This window comes from Zonotrichia leucophrys, chromosome 3 (genome assembly GCF_028769735.1).
Source record: "Zonotrichia leucophrys gambelii isolate GWCS_2022_RI chromosome 3, RI_Zleu_2.0, whole genome shotgun sequence".
Classification (NCBI taxonomy): domain Eukaryota; kingdom Metazoa; phylum Chordata; class Aves; order Passeriformes; family Passerellidae; genus Zonotrichia; species Zonotrichia leucophrys.
In genome coordinates, this window is record NC_088172.1 from 112,375,109 (window position 1) to 112,390,972 (window position 15,864).

Below are 15,864 nucleotides of genomic sequence, written 5' to 3' on the forward strand. Positions count from 1 at the left end.
AATTTGAATAATCAAATGTGGGAAGGATTTTCTGCAGATGAGGCCTGCCAATACCATGGATCAGAGGCCCATTTGCTGCTCCCTCACCCAGGATTCCCACTATCCAAATGGATGTAGTATCCATCATTTTCCCTCCTTAGAGTGTCAGCTCTAATAAACAGCATTCAAAGGGCATCTTTAGGTCCCTTAAGGCCACCACCAGCTCCTGCTCAGACACACAGAATGGAAGGGTTTGAGGGTTTTTGGAGCAGCAGCTTTGCTATAAAAGGTCCTTCCCAAGCTTCATTTCAGTTTCCCCCTGCTGAACTCATGCTGGTTCCAGAAGTTTCTGGGGTGAACCACCAGCATGGTCCACCTTTGGACTCAAACATGACACGTGTCATCACCTGCCCTCTCCATTCCTCCTGTGCCTCAGGTAAGGAGTGGCATTCCCACCTCCTCCTCTGCTGGCATTTACCCCAGATCAAGATCCCTGAGGATAAGATCCCAGGAATGCCTGAGGCCCACGTGGCATCATGACAAAGCCTTGTACTTGTGCTTCACAGCGAGGAAAGCAGGGCAGCAGACACTCATGTGCAGCCAGAGCCTCCTGCACAACACCTGTCACCCCAACACCTTCCCTGCTCCTACAGGACCTGGATCAAAGAGCCACACAGGGATCACAGCCCCTGGAATTGTCACCTGCAGCTCCATCACACCAGAGACACCAGCAGAGGACAGGATCCCTTGGGGTAGAGCTGGACAACGTGGAATCACAAGCAGCTCAGACAAGGCTGGGAGAGAAAAGGCTACAGAGGAGGCAGGGCACGTGACTGGAATACAGAGAGACAGGGACAAACCATCAGAGCTGGCTGCAACTGCCAAGGACACGTGAAGCTGCAGAGCTGTGTCCTCACTTAGAATCATCAAATCCCAAAATGGTTTGGATGGGAAGGGACCTTAAAGCCCATCCAGTGCCACCCCTGCCATGGCAGGGACACCTCCCACTGTCCCAGGTTGCTCCAAGCCCCAATGTCCAGCCTGGCCTTGGGCACTGCCAGGGATCCAGGGGATGCCCTCACTGGAAACACAGCTGTGGCTGTGGCAGAGGAGCTGTGGGACATGGCAGGAGCTGTGACAGGGGACACTCCTGCAGGGGCACAGTCTGTACGAGCCTGAGCTGCCTTCGAAGCCAATAGAAACAGTGATCCATGGAATGGGTTGGGTGGGAAGGGATCTCAGAGCCCATCCAGTGCCACCCCTGCCATGGCAGGGACACCTCCCACTGTCCCAGGTTGCTCCAAGCCCCAATGTCCAGCCTGGCCTTGGGCACTGCCAGAGATCCAGGGAGCCACAGCTGCTGGCACCCTGTTGCAGGGGCCCACGCCTGCCTTGGGCCAATTCTATCCAATGATCCTCAGCCCTCCCCAGTGGAACCATGCCCTCCTCCAGACCATGTCCAAGCCCTCCCAGCAGAGAACAAGCAGCGACCTCTGTGAACACTCCTGGTGGCCCCTTTCCACCCTGCCAGCAACATTTACAAATTCCCAATTCCATCAAGGCCTCTCAGACAGTGTTAGAAACATGACCCTTTCCCTGCAGACCCATGTCCAAAGTCCCTCTCCAGCAGAGGAAGCAAAGCAGAACAGACACCTCTGTGAACACTCCCAAGGGCCCCATTTCACACTCTCCCATACATTTACAGAAGGAGGTTGCCCAGAAGCTGTCCACAAGGCCATTGGCAGACAGCTGTTAAGAACTCGACCTCTGGCATCCAACTGCAAGTTTCCACTCTGAAATAGCAGTGCCTGGCTGCAGCTTTCTTGGCAGGGGACACCCCACACCTGACAGTAACACAGCGTTGGGGTCTGGCAGAGGACATTCAACACCCAACCAGAGCAGGGTGCCTGGATTGCTTTTCCCTTGGCATGTGGACACACAAATCCTGCTCCATGGCCTCAAAACAAGCACTAGAGTTTGGATACTGAGATCTCTCGTTTGCCAGGGCCAGCCATCACCTGGGGCAGGCTGACAAGTCACAAGTGCTGGAGCAGACACAGCTGGCATTTGTCCGGCCTCAGGGGAAGCCTCAGCAGCTGCCAGGCAGGGCTGGGACACATCACCTACAGAGCATGGGTTTGGTCCCTCTGTTCCCAGCTCAGCTGAGCCTGTCTCCAGAGGGATATTTCCTCCAGCCAAAGAATTCCCTGCTGCAGGAGTGTTACAGGCAGAGAACCCCAGGATCACTGAGGCTGGATAAACCCAGACCATCAAGTCCAGCCTGTGACTGATCCCCACCTTGTCACCAGCCCAGAGCATTGAGGGCCACATCCAGGCATTCCTTGGACACCTGCAGGGATGAGCACTCCAAACCTCCCGGGGCAGTTCCTGCCAAGGCCTGACCACCCTTTCCATGCAGAAATCCCTCCTGATGTCCAACCTGAGCCTGCCCTGGCCCAGCCTGAGGCCATTTCCCCTTGTCCTCTCCCTGTTCCCTGGCTGTCCCCTCCTGTCAGGGACTTGTGCAGAGCCACAAGGTCCCCCCTGAGCCTCCTTTTCTCCAGGCTGAGCCCCTTCCCAGCTCCCTCAGCCCCTCCTGGGGCTCCATTCCCTTCCCAGCTCCCTCAGCCCCTCCTGGGGCTCCATTCCCTTCCCAGCTCCATTCCCTTTCCTGGACACGCTCCAGCCCCTCCAGGTCTCTGCTGGCAGGAGGGGCCCAGAGCTGCCCCCAGCACTGGAGGTGCCCCAGCAGTGCCAGCACAGGGGACGGGCACTGCCCTGGCCCTGCTGCCACCCCAGAGCTGGCACAGCCCAGGGGCCATTGGTCTCTGGCACACCTGGGCTCAGGCCCAGCTACTGACACCAGCAGACCCAGGAAATCTCCAGCACCATTAAACCATGACCTCCTCTCTGCCAGCACTGCACCTTGTGCTGCACGGCTTCCTCAGGCTCAGGAGCTCCTCAGTGTCCCTTCAGGAGCAGCCACAGAACCGTTCCCTCTCTGTCCCTGCCAGCCTGGCACAGTAGGAGCACACTCCTGCCTCACCCCAGCCAGCAGGAACGTGCACACTGCAAACTGAAACCATCTGCACTCCTGACTCCATGGCAGGAGTGACCCAGCCAGGGCTGGAGAGGGCTGGGGATCATCCTGCATGAAGCTCCTCTGCTCCTGCTCTGTCAGCTCCAGGGACACCAGCTCCTCTCCAAGGACAGGCTCCTTCCCTGTTGGGGACACGCTGCCTCCTCCACATCCCCCCAAATCCACTGTCTCTCCTCCAAATCGATGGAGTGTGGCCAGAGAGCCTCTGCCAGGCACAGCTCAGAGGCTGAGGCACAGCCAGGGACTGGCACAGGGTGCCCAGAGGAGCTGTGGCTGCCCCTGGATCCCTGGAAGTGTTCCAGACCAGGCTGGACTGGGTTTGGAGCAACCTGGGACAGTGGAAGGTGTCCCTGCCCGTGGCAGGGGGTGGCACTGGATGAGCTTTAAGGTCCCTCCCAGCCCCATTTGTGAGTCTGACAAGGTAACCCAGCTTTGGAAGCTGCAAAGGGCAGAGCATGCCAAGCCTCAATGCCTAAATCAAGGCTGGAATAGGTGACCCAGTACTGAGATTTGTGCTGGATCAGCCACTTTCCCAAGGCTAAAATAGCCAGGAACAAAGCTCCCCAAGGAAACAAGACACGGAGCAAGCAAGGAAGGCAGCAGGGCAGAGACACGAGTGGGGCACAGACGCTGCCCTTGGAGCACTCAGTGAACCCACCCACTCCTGTCCAAGCCTCTACTGACTCAGTAAAGCCACAGGCTCTGGGGCAAAGCTCTCCTGTCCTTGGACACAGCTCCTTCAGAGCCCTGCTCCCACATTCCAGCCCTGTGCCCCCAAAGCAAGGCCAGGGAGCACCCCAGCAGTGCCTAATGGGGACAGGGAGTGGCTGATGCTTTTGTGCTGTGTGGGACTTTCCTCCTCACCCCGGGTGCCTTTCAGGGTTCTGCTCCCAGATCCAACTGCAGCAGCGTTTCTGTCTGAGGAGCCTTCAGGAAATAACCTGGCAGCAGTTTTGGTCCCTGCCACACTATCCAAAAGGGTTTGAAGTTGGGACCCCCTTCTCCCTGCACTGGTGCTGAGAGGGACAACAGCAACCCCACCAATCCCTCCAGCAGGACTGGAAACAGGCTGAACATCCAACAGTCTCCCTCTTGGAGCAAAAGAATTGTCTTTGCAGGAGCCAAACCAGTCCCTTTGGGAGGCCTGGCTCACAGCTGAGTGTTTTGATTACCTTTCTCCAGCACCCACACAAACCCACAGTCGTTCCCTGCCTTTCTAAACACGCAGACATCTTCCTGATGAATCCCCACACAGCCAGCCTTCCACAGGGAATCTCGTGCACCCTGACACATCATCCCAAGTCCATTTCTCTCCACCTCACCAGGGTGCAAGAGGAGTGTGAGCAAGCCCTGGCCACCCCGGCCCTCATGGATGGCTCCAGGAGGAGCTGTGCTCCCTGAAGGCCTCAGACTTGTCCTGATTGTCCCACACTCTTAAGTGACACCCCACAAGCCACCCTGGAAGGATGACTGGAACATGACGGGTCCCACAAGAGCAAAACAAAGAAGGTGAGGTGAAGCCTTTTTACTTCACAAAAGAAGAGTGTGGGAGAAGAAAGAAATATGGAAAATATGGAAAACCCTCCTCTCCACATAAACACAGGATCCAGCATTTCCCCATGTTCAGGATGTTGCCTACTTTGGCCCAAAATCAGGGCCCAGGGATTCAAATGCCACGGCAGAGCCTGCTGGCACTTCCAGCAATTCCTTCCAAGGTTCCCAGCACTTTGAACAATGCACAGCTCGGCATGAGGAGATGGGAATGATGTGGGTTCCATGGGTGTGACTGCAGGGAGCAACCATGGGGCAGGAGCATGGTGGTCCTGAGCTCCATGGGGCAGTTCCTGGGCTGGCCCTGCTCCAGGGAAACCCACAGTCCCTTCATTGGGGGGGACAGCCCCAGAGCTCACTGTGTGCAGGGACAGGTCACCACTGCCTCCCTGGACCCCAGCCCAGGCAGAGGAGAAGCTCCCAGTCACACCCTGATCATTCCAGCAAGGGGGGTCCCATGTCACACACGGTCCCACCTTTACCACACTGGTCCTCACTGCACCCACAGCCCCCCAAATCCCAGCTCTTATTTACTGCAATTCCTCTGCCACAAGACCCCGGGTGTCTCTGCAGCCCCCCAACCCACAAACCCGGGGTCTCACTGCAGCCATCCCCCCAAACCCTGTGTTTCCCTGCCACCACCCCCAAACCGGGGTTCCACTGCAGAGCTCTCTGTAACCCCAATGTCTCACTGGAGCCTCATCCCAAAACCCAGATTTCACTGCAACACCCTGTCCCCAAACTCCAGGTTCCCCTGCAGCCTCCTGCCACCATCCCAGGTATCATTGCAGCACAAACCCCCTGTCCCCAAGCCCCTGGGTGTCACTGCAAAGCCACCATACCCTGGGGCTCTCTGCAGCACCAACCCCCTGTCCCCAAGCCCCTGGGTGTCACTGCAAACCTACCAAACCCTGGGGCTCTCTGCAGCACAAACCCCCTGTCCCCAAGCCCCTGGGTGTCACTGCAAAGCCACCATACCCTGGGGCTCACTGCAGCACAAACCCCCTGTCCCCAAGCCCCTGGGTGTCACTGCAAAGCCACCATACCCTGGGGCTCACTGCAGCACCAAGCCCCTGTCCCCGAGCCCCTGGGTGTCACTGCAAAGCCACCAAACCCTGCGGCTCACTGCACCTCCCACCCCTTCCAAACCCGGGTTTCAGGTCTCACTGCAGTCCCCCCAAATCCCCGCACACCGCTGCAAACCCCCTCACCCCAAAACCCCAGATCTCACCGCAGACCCTCCCAACACTCGGACCGCCCTACACTTCCCCCTCGCTCCCTTTAAATCTCAGGTTTCACTGCAGCCCCTCCCTCCGCCCCAAGCCCCCGGACTCCCTCCATATCCCCTCCCCACACCCTGGCTCTCCCTACAGCCCCTCCGGAGATCCCACCACGGCTCCATGCCCCGCTGGAGCCTCCCCTCCTCCATGCACCCCAACCTTCCCTCCCAGCCCCGGCCGCCCCTCAGCACCCTCCTTACAGTGCCAGGCCCCGAGCCCGGCCCCCGTCAGCGCCGCTACCTTGTACTTGCTGAAGCCGGCCAGCTGCTCGGGGCTCACGTACTCCATGCTGGCGCTCCCGCTGTGGCCGCTGCCGCCGCTCGCAGTGCTACCGGCGCTCCCGGTGCCGCTGTTCCTGCTGTTCCCGGGGCCGTTCCCGCTGCTCCCGGTGCCGCCGCCGCCGCATCGGCCCACCCGGCGTGGCAGTGACGTCACCGCACCCCGCCCCGCCGCGATGGCGCCGCCTGGCGGCCGGGAGGGCCCCACGCGTGAGGGGAGCCAGGAAAGCGGGAAAAGAGATCCCAAAAAACACATCCAGGCCTGGCCTGCGTCAGCGTGGAGAGATTCTCCGTGTCCTGGCACTCCAGCCCTGCTAAAAAGTCTCTCTTGGATCTCCTTTAGGGGCCAGAAAGGGCTCACAGATATCCCTGTACCATTCTCATCTCCTTAAGTCCTCATGGATTCCATGTGGAAGGAGACCCTGATGCCCATCCAGTGCCACCCTCTGCCATGGGCAGGGACAATTCCACTGTCCCAGGGTGCTCCAAGTCCCGTCCAGCCTGGCCTTGGACACTGCCAGGGGTGGGGCAGCCACAGCTTCTCTGGGGAGGGAGGGAGAACATGGGGAGGAACAGAAACGAAGAGCAAGACTGGTCTTCTTAGGCCTCCCCTGTTGAAAATGCCAATCTCTTCTTTTAGAAGCTTAAAAAGTTTAATAGTAATAAACTGTTTATAAAATAGTAATACTAATTAGAGCAATAAGAATTTGGACAATCAGAATTGGGACAATAAAGGATAATAAAAGCAAAGAATTATGAATATTCAGACGTTTTCCCCTTGAAAGCATGGCTCACTCACAAAGGAATAGCCCATAAAAGCAACAGCCTGTTGCATATCCATATATCTCATACATGATGCATACATTACTTTCAAACTAGGGATTTCTCTGGTTATTCTCAACTTTCCTCCCTAATCCTCTTGGCTCCTCAAAGATGTGAAGGAGGTGGAATAAAGTTTGTCTTTTCCAATAAGGTGTCCTCTTGGGGATTTTGGTGTCTTGTTGCTGTTATCTCTGTGCGACAAATTTCTTCAGCTAGTTAGAAAAAGTATCTTATAGTATAGTTTTTATTTTAATATTATGTTGTAGCCTTAAACTATATTTAACACGCTACTGAACATTATTAATACAATATAACTTTTTAACATAACAGATATAATATTTATGTTAATATTTGCGAAAAGCCAATCATAAAATATGCACATGTCACACCAGCCCTGCTAAGAAGTCTCTCTTGGCTCTCCTTTAGGGACTAGAAAAGGCTCAAAGGTATCCCTGTACCATTCTCATCTCCTTAAGTCCTCATGGATTCCATGTGGGAAGGGACCCTAAAGCCCATCCAGTGCCACCCCTTTCCATGGACAGGGACAATTCCACTGTCCCAGGGTGCTCCAAGTCCTGTCCAGCCTGGCCTTGGACACTGCCAGGGATGGGGCAGCCACAGCTTCTCTGGGGAGGGAAGGAGAAGAAAGAGAAGAAGGGAAACTAAGAGCAAAATTGGTTTTCTCAGACCTCCCCTCCTGCCCTTCCATCTCCATGTTATAAATGAAGTCCCATGTGTCTAATTTAATAAACCACAAACTTAAAATTTACCAGCAGTTTTAACTGGGATAGAATAATACAATCAAATAGAATTCAGTTGTTACAAAAACAAATTTGGCAGTGGTTCAGAAAAAGCATAAGGAAAAAAACAATTGATTGGGGTACAGGGAGGGCTTCCCACCCTGCTTCATGTACAAAGGCAAAAGGATCCAAACACAACTTATATACTACATGCTAATACGTATTCATTGTGAAAAACACCAATCACTTCTTTTTAAAATTTTAAAAAGTTTAATAAGAATAAAATGGTTATAAAACTAGCAATATAATTAGAATAATAAAATTTTTGGACAATTTGCATTAGGACAATATGAGACAATAGAAACAAAGAGTTATGGATGTCTGGGTACCTTTTTCTGGGCAAAATAAGCCAGAAAAAGGACACACGTTAATAGAGGATTAACCCTTAAAAGCAATAACCTGTTGCATATTCATACACCTCATACATGATGCATAAATTCCATTCAAACACAGAATTCTGTCTGGGCAGTGTCGGCTTTTTCCTCTTAATCCTAACTGCATCTTCAGGGCTGAGCAAGGCAGGAAGAAGTTCATTTTTTCTGATAAGGGGGCAATAAATTCTTTTTCTCTGAGAAAAGAGAAAGAGGTGTCCTATGGCTTCTATCTCAGTGACAGTACCTCATTCCTCTCTTTAAAAACAGTGTCTTACATGGCATAGTTTCTATTTTAACATTATGTTATAACCTAAAACTAGATTTAACACACTACTTAAGAGAATTACTACAGCATAACTTTCTAACATAACACATATAAAATTCATTTTAATATTTGCAAATAGCTAATCATAAAATACGCATTTTTCACAGCATGCTAATACATATTCATCAATATTTTCCCATAAATCTCCTCCTATTTTTGATTCTTGTAATCTACATCACCATCCTACAGCCCGTGCTCCACTCGTCTCCAAGGGGTCTTCTGGCTCTTCGGCGGTCTTTTCAGAGGAATGCTCATTGTCTTCCTTACTGTCCTGTGAATAACCTGGCACGAGGCCCAAGCCTTGTGTTACAGAAGCCAGCATTACATTCCAAAAATAAGGCTTATTATTTCATAGACACCTGGAATCATTTCAATTCTGTCCATTTCAAGGCCGATTTTTCTTTGGAATTCGTAACTTCTGCCAACTATGTGTAGGGAATTTTTCCTCCCCAAGGCCATTTCTACTTTTGAATATTCTGCATACATCCTATATCCTGTTTCTCACAAGAATCATCTGTAAAAGAACCCTCCTGCTCTTTAATGCTAATCATGTATACTTTTTCTTATTATTGGATTACCATTATTTTCTAAAAATTATTTTCTAATATGAAAAATGTTACAATTTATTTAGCACGAATCATGTCCATTTTTTACACCCATCTCAGTTCCTCCCAGCCAGGCACCCCAGGCCTGTCCCCCTCCTTTCTCCAGCCCCGTCCTTCTCAGCATGTGCAGCAGAGAGACCCCACTGGAAAGTTCCTGCTTTGCTTTACAGTCACACCTGTTGGGAAAATCAATTCACAAACATCAGAGGTTTATGTCCAAAATTTTTTTGTGAAAAATGCATGTTATATTATTGGCTTTTAACAATCATTAAAATGAATACTATATGTGTTATGTTGGAAAGTTATGCTGTATTAATCCTTTTTAAGTGGTGCTATACTAATATTTTTAAGTAGAGTGGTGAATAGAGTTTTAGGCTACAGAAACTATGCGGTGTAAGATACTTTTTCTAAGTAGCTCAAGGAGAGATAACAGTAACAAGACACCAAAAATGCCAAGAGAAGAATTATTGCCTCGCTGTAGGGAAGAACCAGACTTTGAGGGACCAAGACAATTGATTTACAAGATGAGGGGGGGTTGACAATAACCAGAAAACACCCTTTGATTGAAAATAATTTTGCACCATGTATGAGATATATGAATATGCAACAGGCTATTGCTTTTAAGGGTTAATCCTTTGTTAGCAAAATGTGTTCTGTGGCAGAGCAGAGCAACAACTTCTGTAATTCTTTGTTTTATTATTGTCCTTTCTTGTCCTAAATCTAATTGTCCAAGTTCTTATTACTCTAATTTTATTAATGTTTTTATAACTATTTTATTACTATTAAACTTTCAAATTTTTAAAACAAGTGGCTGGCATTTTTCTGCCTTTATTCGAATAAAGGGAGAGGCCATGGGGCATTCCCCTGGTCTCTCCAATTTTTGGAGGACGCAGCCTCCTTTTTATTCCATTTTCCCAGCCACATTTCCCTTCTCTCTTTCCCCATTGGCTGAGATACTTGAGAGGCACAGACTTCCCAAAACACCTGATACCAGAGATTTCCCCTTTAATGTTTAAGCCTTCCTTTTAATTTTTAATTCTTATGGAATTTGGGAGTTTTCCGCATTGTTTCTTTCATCTTTCAATGACCAATTTAATTTATCAGAAAACCCCAAAGTTTATTTGTAAATCTTTTTCCATTCATCAATCAGTGGAGTCCTTCCCATTGTTTCATCTCCCAGTGCTACTTTTACCTACCAGCAGAGCCACGGTTTGTTTGTAAAGACAAATCCACCATTCCTTTCACCCCCCAACACCATCACCTCTCCTCGGGACCCAGGCAGGCTGTCATAGACTGGAAAAAGTTGATTAAATTCCTTGATTTTCTATCTTTTGCCACCAAAGCTCTTTATAATTTTGATCGTTTGAGAATATCTGCTTGGTATTTTTTCTGTGTGACAAGATAGAGTAAAGAAAACCCAATTTAGCCCCTTACATTTCAATGTTTTAAGTTGTTACACAGGGTAACCCCATCCTTAGTCCCAGCTGGTGCAGCCTGGGAGAGCTGCTGCATCCCAGTGTGAAAAACGCCATTCACTTTTGGTAAAATTTTAGAAGTTTAATACTAATGAAAATAGCAATGAAAAAAGTAATAAAACTTAGGACAATAAGAGACAATAAAAAGCAAAGAGTTACGGATGTCCTGGTGCCTGGCACTCCACCAAAAAGCACACCTTGCTAAAAAAGGTCTACCCTTTAAATGGAATAATTTATTGCCTATTAATATATTTCATATATGATTTAAATATTTTTTAAACTAAGGGTGTTTCTGCTTAATTTCAGCTTCGGCCCCCATCTTGTGAATCAATCTTCTTGGTTCCTCGGAGTCTGAGCTTTCCCAATAAGGAGGCAATAATTCTTCTCTTGGGAGCTTGGTGTCTCTTGCTGTTATCTCTATCCAGAGAGGATAATGAGAAGAATTTCTTGATTATCTCTTCCATTCCTTGAGCTAGTTACAAAAAGTATCTTAACATAGCATAGTTTCTATTTTAATATTATGCTGTTGACTAAAAACTATATTTACCACACTACTTAATTTAATACAGCACTACTTAAAAGAGATTAATACAGCATAACGTTCCAACATAACACATATGGTATTCATTTTAATATTTGCCAAGAACCAATTATATAATACATATTTTTCACACCAGTGTCACTGGAAGGCACTGCATCCAAGAATTGTTGAGGTTGGAAAAGACCTTTGATCTGTTTGTGCTCCTCCCCACAGCAGGGCCTGCAAGGAAGGAGTTGCCAGATGATGCCAAAGAGGGAGACTTTGGCCAAGGAGTCGTGGCAGAGACAGGGAAAGGTGCAGAGAACGGTCTGGCTGTCCTGGAGAGGGAGCTGGGACAGCTGGCACAGGTGAGGGACCCTGCACCCTCCTGATACCCCAGCCCAGGCCTGAGGCCACCCCCCCTTGCTGCACTGGGCCCTCTCCACTGCCCCCCTTGTGGCACTGGGAACCCCCACTCGCTCCAGTAGCTGCACTGGGACATTCCCCACACAGCCCAGGAGGTGACACCATGGCCAGGGGCACCTCCACTCCCAGTTTGGCTCCTGGATCCCAAGAGCACACCAGTTAACTGAAAACAATTTTCATATATACTTTCTCATTACATTGGTCAAATGCATATTCATGAGGATTATACATATTCAAACATTCCTTTGAGTTTACATGTTCCAGGAATTCTTTTGCTTGGTTCGACACTTGATCCATCTTCTTAAAGCATGTGCCACTCTGCAGATGAAATTTATATTATTTATTTCCTCACCAGACCCCCTTTTCCGTGGTTTGAGAGTTCTTGATAGCCTGGTTTTTTTCAATGTTATCTTATCATACAGATAAGGTACTCCAAGAGTACATAAAATCAATATTAGCTATTTCACACAATTATCTGAGTTACTCTCACCACTGTCAGTTAGTTACACAAAAAAAAAAATAAAAACCAGTAGCTACTTCAGTGTCACCGACATCTTTTCATAAAAATCCTTTCTTTGGGATTTTTCCCCCTTCTGAGAAGCTGTGGCCTCAGCAACAAAATGTAAACAATGGTTATATGTTGGTGTGGAATGCAACAGGTGGATCCGTGATTGGTCTCTGGTGGATGTTTGGATGAGCTGGGTCTCACTCTCTGCTGGGACACAGACCTTTGTTCTTGATTCCTTTTCTATTCTTAGCTTAGCTAGCCTTCTGAGAACTTTTCCCTCTATTCTTTTTAGTATAGTCATAATGTAATATATATCATAAAATAATAAATCAAGCCTTCTGAACATAAGGTGAACATTCTCGCCTCTCTCTTCATCCTGCAACCCTTGTGACCACTGTGACACTTCTGCAACAGTTAATGTGATAATAAACAGCAAATAGTCTCTATTTTAGTATTTTGCAGGAGCCTTAACTATATTTATCACACAAAAATATATAATCTACACCGGGATTATGGTAAAAAGGCTGACAAATTAGACTGTACAAAAAGCAGTTAAAAAGTGATTACAAATTGTACTATAGCAAAATAATTTGGAAAAGCCAATATGACAGCGAAGGGCAATGACTACATCGTTATTTCTTACAGACCATGGCAGCAACACAGCAAGGCCAGGTGTCCCCAGTCCCTGGCACTCAGCCCGTGCAGCACACGCTCACATGGCCCAGCTCTGGCTCCTGTCACTGGCTCTGGGTCTGCTTGGCCAGGGCTGGCCTTGGCAGAGTTTGGGCCCGTTCCCCGTTGGTCCTGCAGGTTCCCAGCTGAGCAGCTCCAGAGCACAGAACCTCGCTGGGATCAACCTTCTCAGCCCTCTGTGTGTGTGACAGGCCAGGCTTGGTTCCCAGCCCTGCCTCCCTTGGCACCTGCCACTGACATTGGTTTCCCTGGATGTTGTGGTTTGGGGCTTCCTACCCTCTCACTGTCCCTGCAGACAGTGAAGCTGCTGGTGGAGCAGAGACCCTGAATGGAGCAGAGCCTCTGCTGTCACACCCCCTTCCCCAGTGCCACCCCCTGTCCCCTGCCTGTCTGCAGCACACAGAGCTGGAGTCACCCCCAGCTGTGGCTCCCCTGAACACAAAGGAGACACAGAGCAGTCCAAATCAACTCCTTTATTAGCAGAGTGTGAAAACCAGCAATCACTTGTTTTAAAATTTTAAAAGTTTATTAGTAATAAAATTGCTATGAAAATATTAATTAAAAAATAGAGCAATAAGCTCTTGGATAATCAGAGTAGGACAATAGAAGACAATAAAAAGCAAAGAGTTACAGACGTCTGGGTGCGTTTTACTCCTTCTGCCAAGCAAAAGCACACCTTGCTAACAAAGGATTAATCCTTAAAAGCAATAGCCTATTGCATATTCATATATCTCATACATGATGCAAAAATTATTTTCAAACAAAGGGTCTTTTCTGGTTATTGTCAACTCCCCCACTCATCTTGTAAATCAATCATCTTGGTCCTTCAAAGTCTGATTCTTCCCCATAAGGAGGCAATAATTCTTCTCTTGGAGCTTTTGGTGTCGTGTTACTGTTATCTCTACATGAAGAATTTCTTGATTCTTTATCCATTCCTTGAACTAGTTAGAAAAGTATCTTCCATCACATAGTTTCTATTTTATATTATGTTATAGCCTAAAACTTATACTTATCACGCTACTTAAAAGAGATTAATACAACATAACTTTCAAACATAACACATAATAGTATTCATTTTAATATTTGCAAAGAGCCAATGATATAATATGCATTTTTCACACAGAGCCTGCAGGGGATGAGGCTGAAGCAGCCCTTCAGCAGCTCTCCAGGAAGGCTTGGCCCTCCCATTGCCAGCGGGGTTGCAGCACCTGCACAGCAAAAGCCCCCACAGCTCCCTGGGGCAGAGCCAGCTGGTGCCACCTTCTCCAGAGCACGGCTCTGGTGCCACCAGCCTGCCTGGGCAGCACCAGCACTGCCCCGAGGGCTGCTGCAGAAGGTGCTGCAGACAGGATTCTCCACATGGGACATTCCAAAGGCTTTTGCTCAGCAGAGGGGCCAAGGGCAGGAGCAGCTCCTGCTGGGGCTGAGGGCTGGAGGGAAGGGCAGCAGCCCCAGGCACCTGAGCAGGAGCGGCTGCCCTGGACAGAGACACAGCACCCCTGAGACAGGGAGTGACAGCACTGCCTGAGCCTGGGGCAGTCGTGTCACTGCTTTCCTGAGCCCGCAGGCACAACAGCTCCTGCTGGGAGAACGGCCTCAGTTGATGCAGGAGGCTGCAGTGAGGGAGGGAAGGATGACACCCAAAAGCCAAGCAGCCCAGCTTGCAGCCAGTGTGGAGCTGGCGTCAGGCCCTGAGGCTTTCTCCAAGCAGGACAGCTCCTTGCTGCAGGAAAACTGCCTTTGGGCTGTCAGATTTTAGCCCTTTTCTGACCTAGAGATGGGGCAACTGAGAGGTGTTTTAAAAATTTTCATTCTATTTTTCAGTCTCATATGAAGGATGAGACAATACTGATGTTCTAATTCATGCCATCACAATTAGAAGCTGACTATTAATTACAAAACATTATAGGCATTTCTTGGCTTATTAGTTTTGTGCTACACTATGCTGGAGATGCCCTAAATCCAATTATTTAAAACTGCCCCTTGTGGGTGCTCTTACAATGCATTGTTTATTGTTCTATTCCTCTAAAGTATCTAATCTTATTTGCAAGGCCATCTTTCAAAACTTTTTTCTAGCTCTATTTCTCTCTCAACAACATCTGTCTTATTCTATGGCATTTCTAACTTAGCATTTCTCATCTCAAAATTTGCATACAGATCCATACTGTGTGGGCCTTTTGTCAGGACTTGAGAACTCTCCACAAACCTATTTCTCACATTTGCCCTCTTTCTTGGATAGAAAAAACTTTTTTGATGGTCTTGTTCATCATTTTTCATGCACAGTGAAGTACACAAGGCACTATTACTAACTTTGCTATGATAATGATCAATACCTATAAATCTATTTTGCAAAGTTCTAAGATGTAAAACTCCATCTTTCAAATGAGTTGTCTAACTATGATCTATCATTTGTTTTAATTTGATTTGTAAAATCTCTCAGTTTTTGAAGTTGTTTGTGAATTGACACTGAATGGTCAGACAAGTTCATACAACACAGTCCTTCAAAATTTTCACAACTGTGTTTATGTGCCACTAAAGGAAAATCAATGGCAGCCCTGTTCTGTAAGGTTGCATTTTGACAGCACTAACATCTGTCATCATGTTACTAATTGCAATGGAAGTAGTATTGACTTTGCTCAGCCAACACCTCAATTGGTTTAATGCCTCACCTGAGGGAAGTTGAGGTAGAAATAAAGCTGATGTAAGTTGTTTTGCAGGGCTCTAGGGTTTGAAATTGCTATTACAGTTTTCTTCATAATGATGGGTAAATCTTTTTTCTCTATGTTTTCTCTTGATGGCTTTTTTTAACATTTTGTGCCATCACAGTGAGCTGTACAATGCTACATGGGCCACTTTTCATTTTTGAGGGAATGCCTTTCTAGGCTCTATCTCTACAAATGAGCTAATATCTTTTTGGCAATTGCCATGGGGGATATGGGGCAGTACAATTGCACCACAAACTTGAGTTTCTGTACACAGGATGATGGGGAGTAACACTTAATTTTGGATCTCCCTGGAACTGAAACTCAGCACAAAATTCCACTGCTAATGAACCAAGAATTTCTAATTCTTGAGGTACAGAAGGTGCTTTAAGATCAGGCAAGAAGGCAAGAGGATTCTGGCTTTCT

The 15,864-nt window shown here is 48.3% G+C and overlaps 1 protein-coding gene across 2 annotated transcripts in view; it reads right to left on the minus strand.

The window, feature by feature from the left end:
* Positions 1-6,308, minus strand: part of SELENOI (selenoprotein I) — a 31,217-nt gene extending 24,909 nt beyond the window's left edge. For both annotated transcript variants that reach the window (XM_064710000.1, XM_064710001.1), the window contains exon 1: positions 6,151-6,308. In XM_064710000.1, coding sequence (XP_064566070.1) covers positions 6,151-6,198 — 48 coding nt within the window. In that variant the 5' untranslated portion in view covers positions 6,199-6,308. The remainder of the gene's footprint in view (positions 1-6,150) is intronic.
* Positions 6,309-15,864: the final 9,556 nt, after the last annotated feature.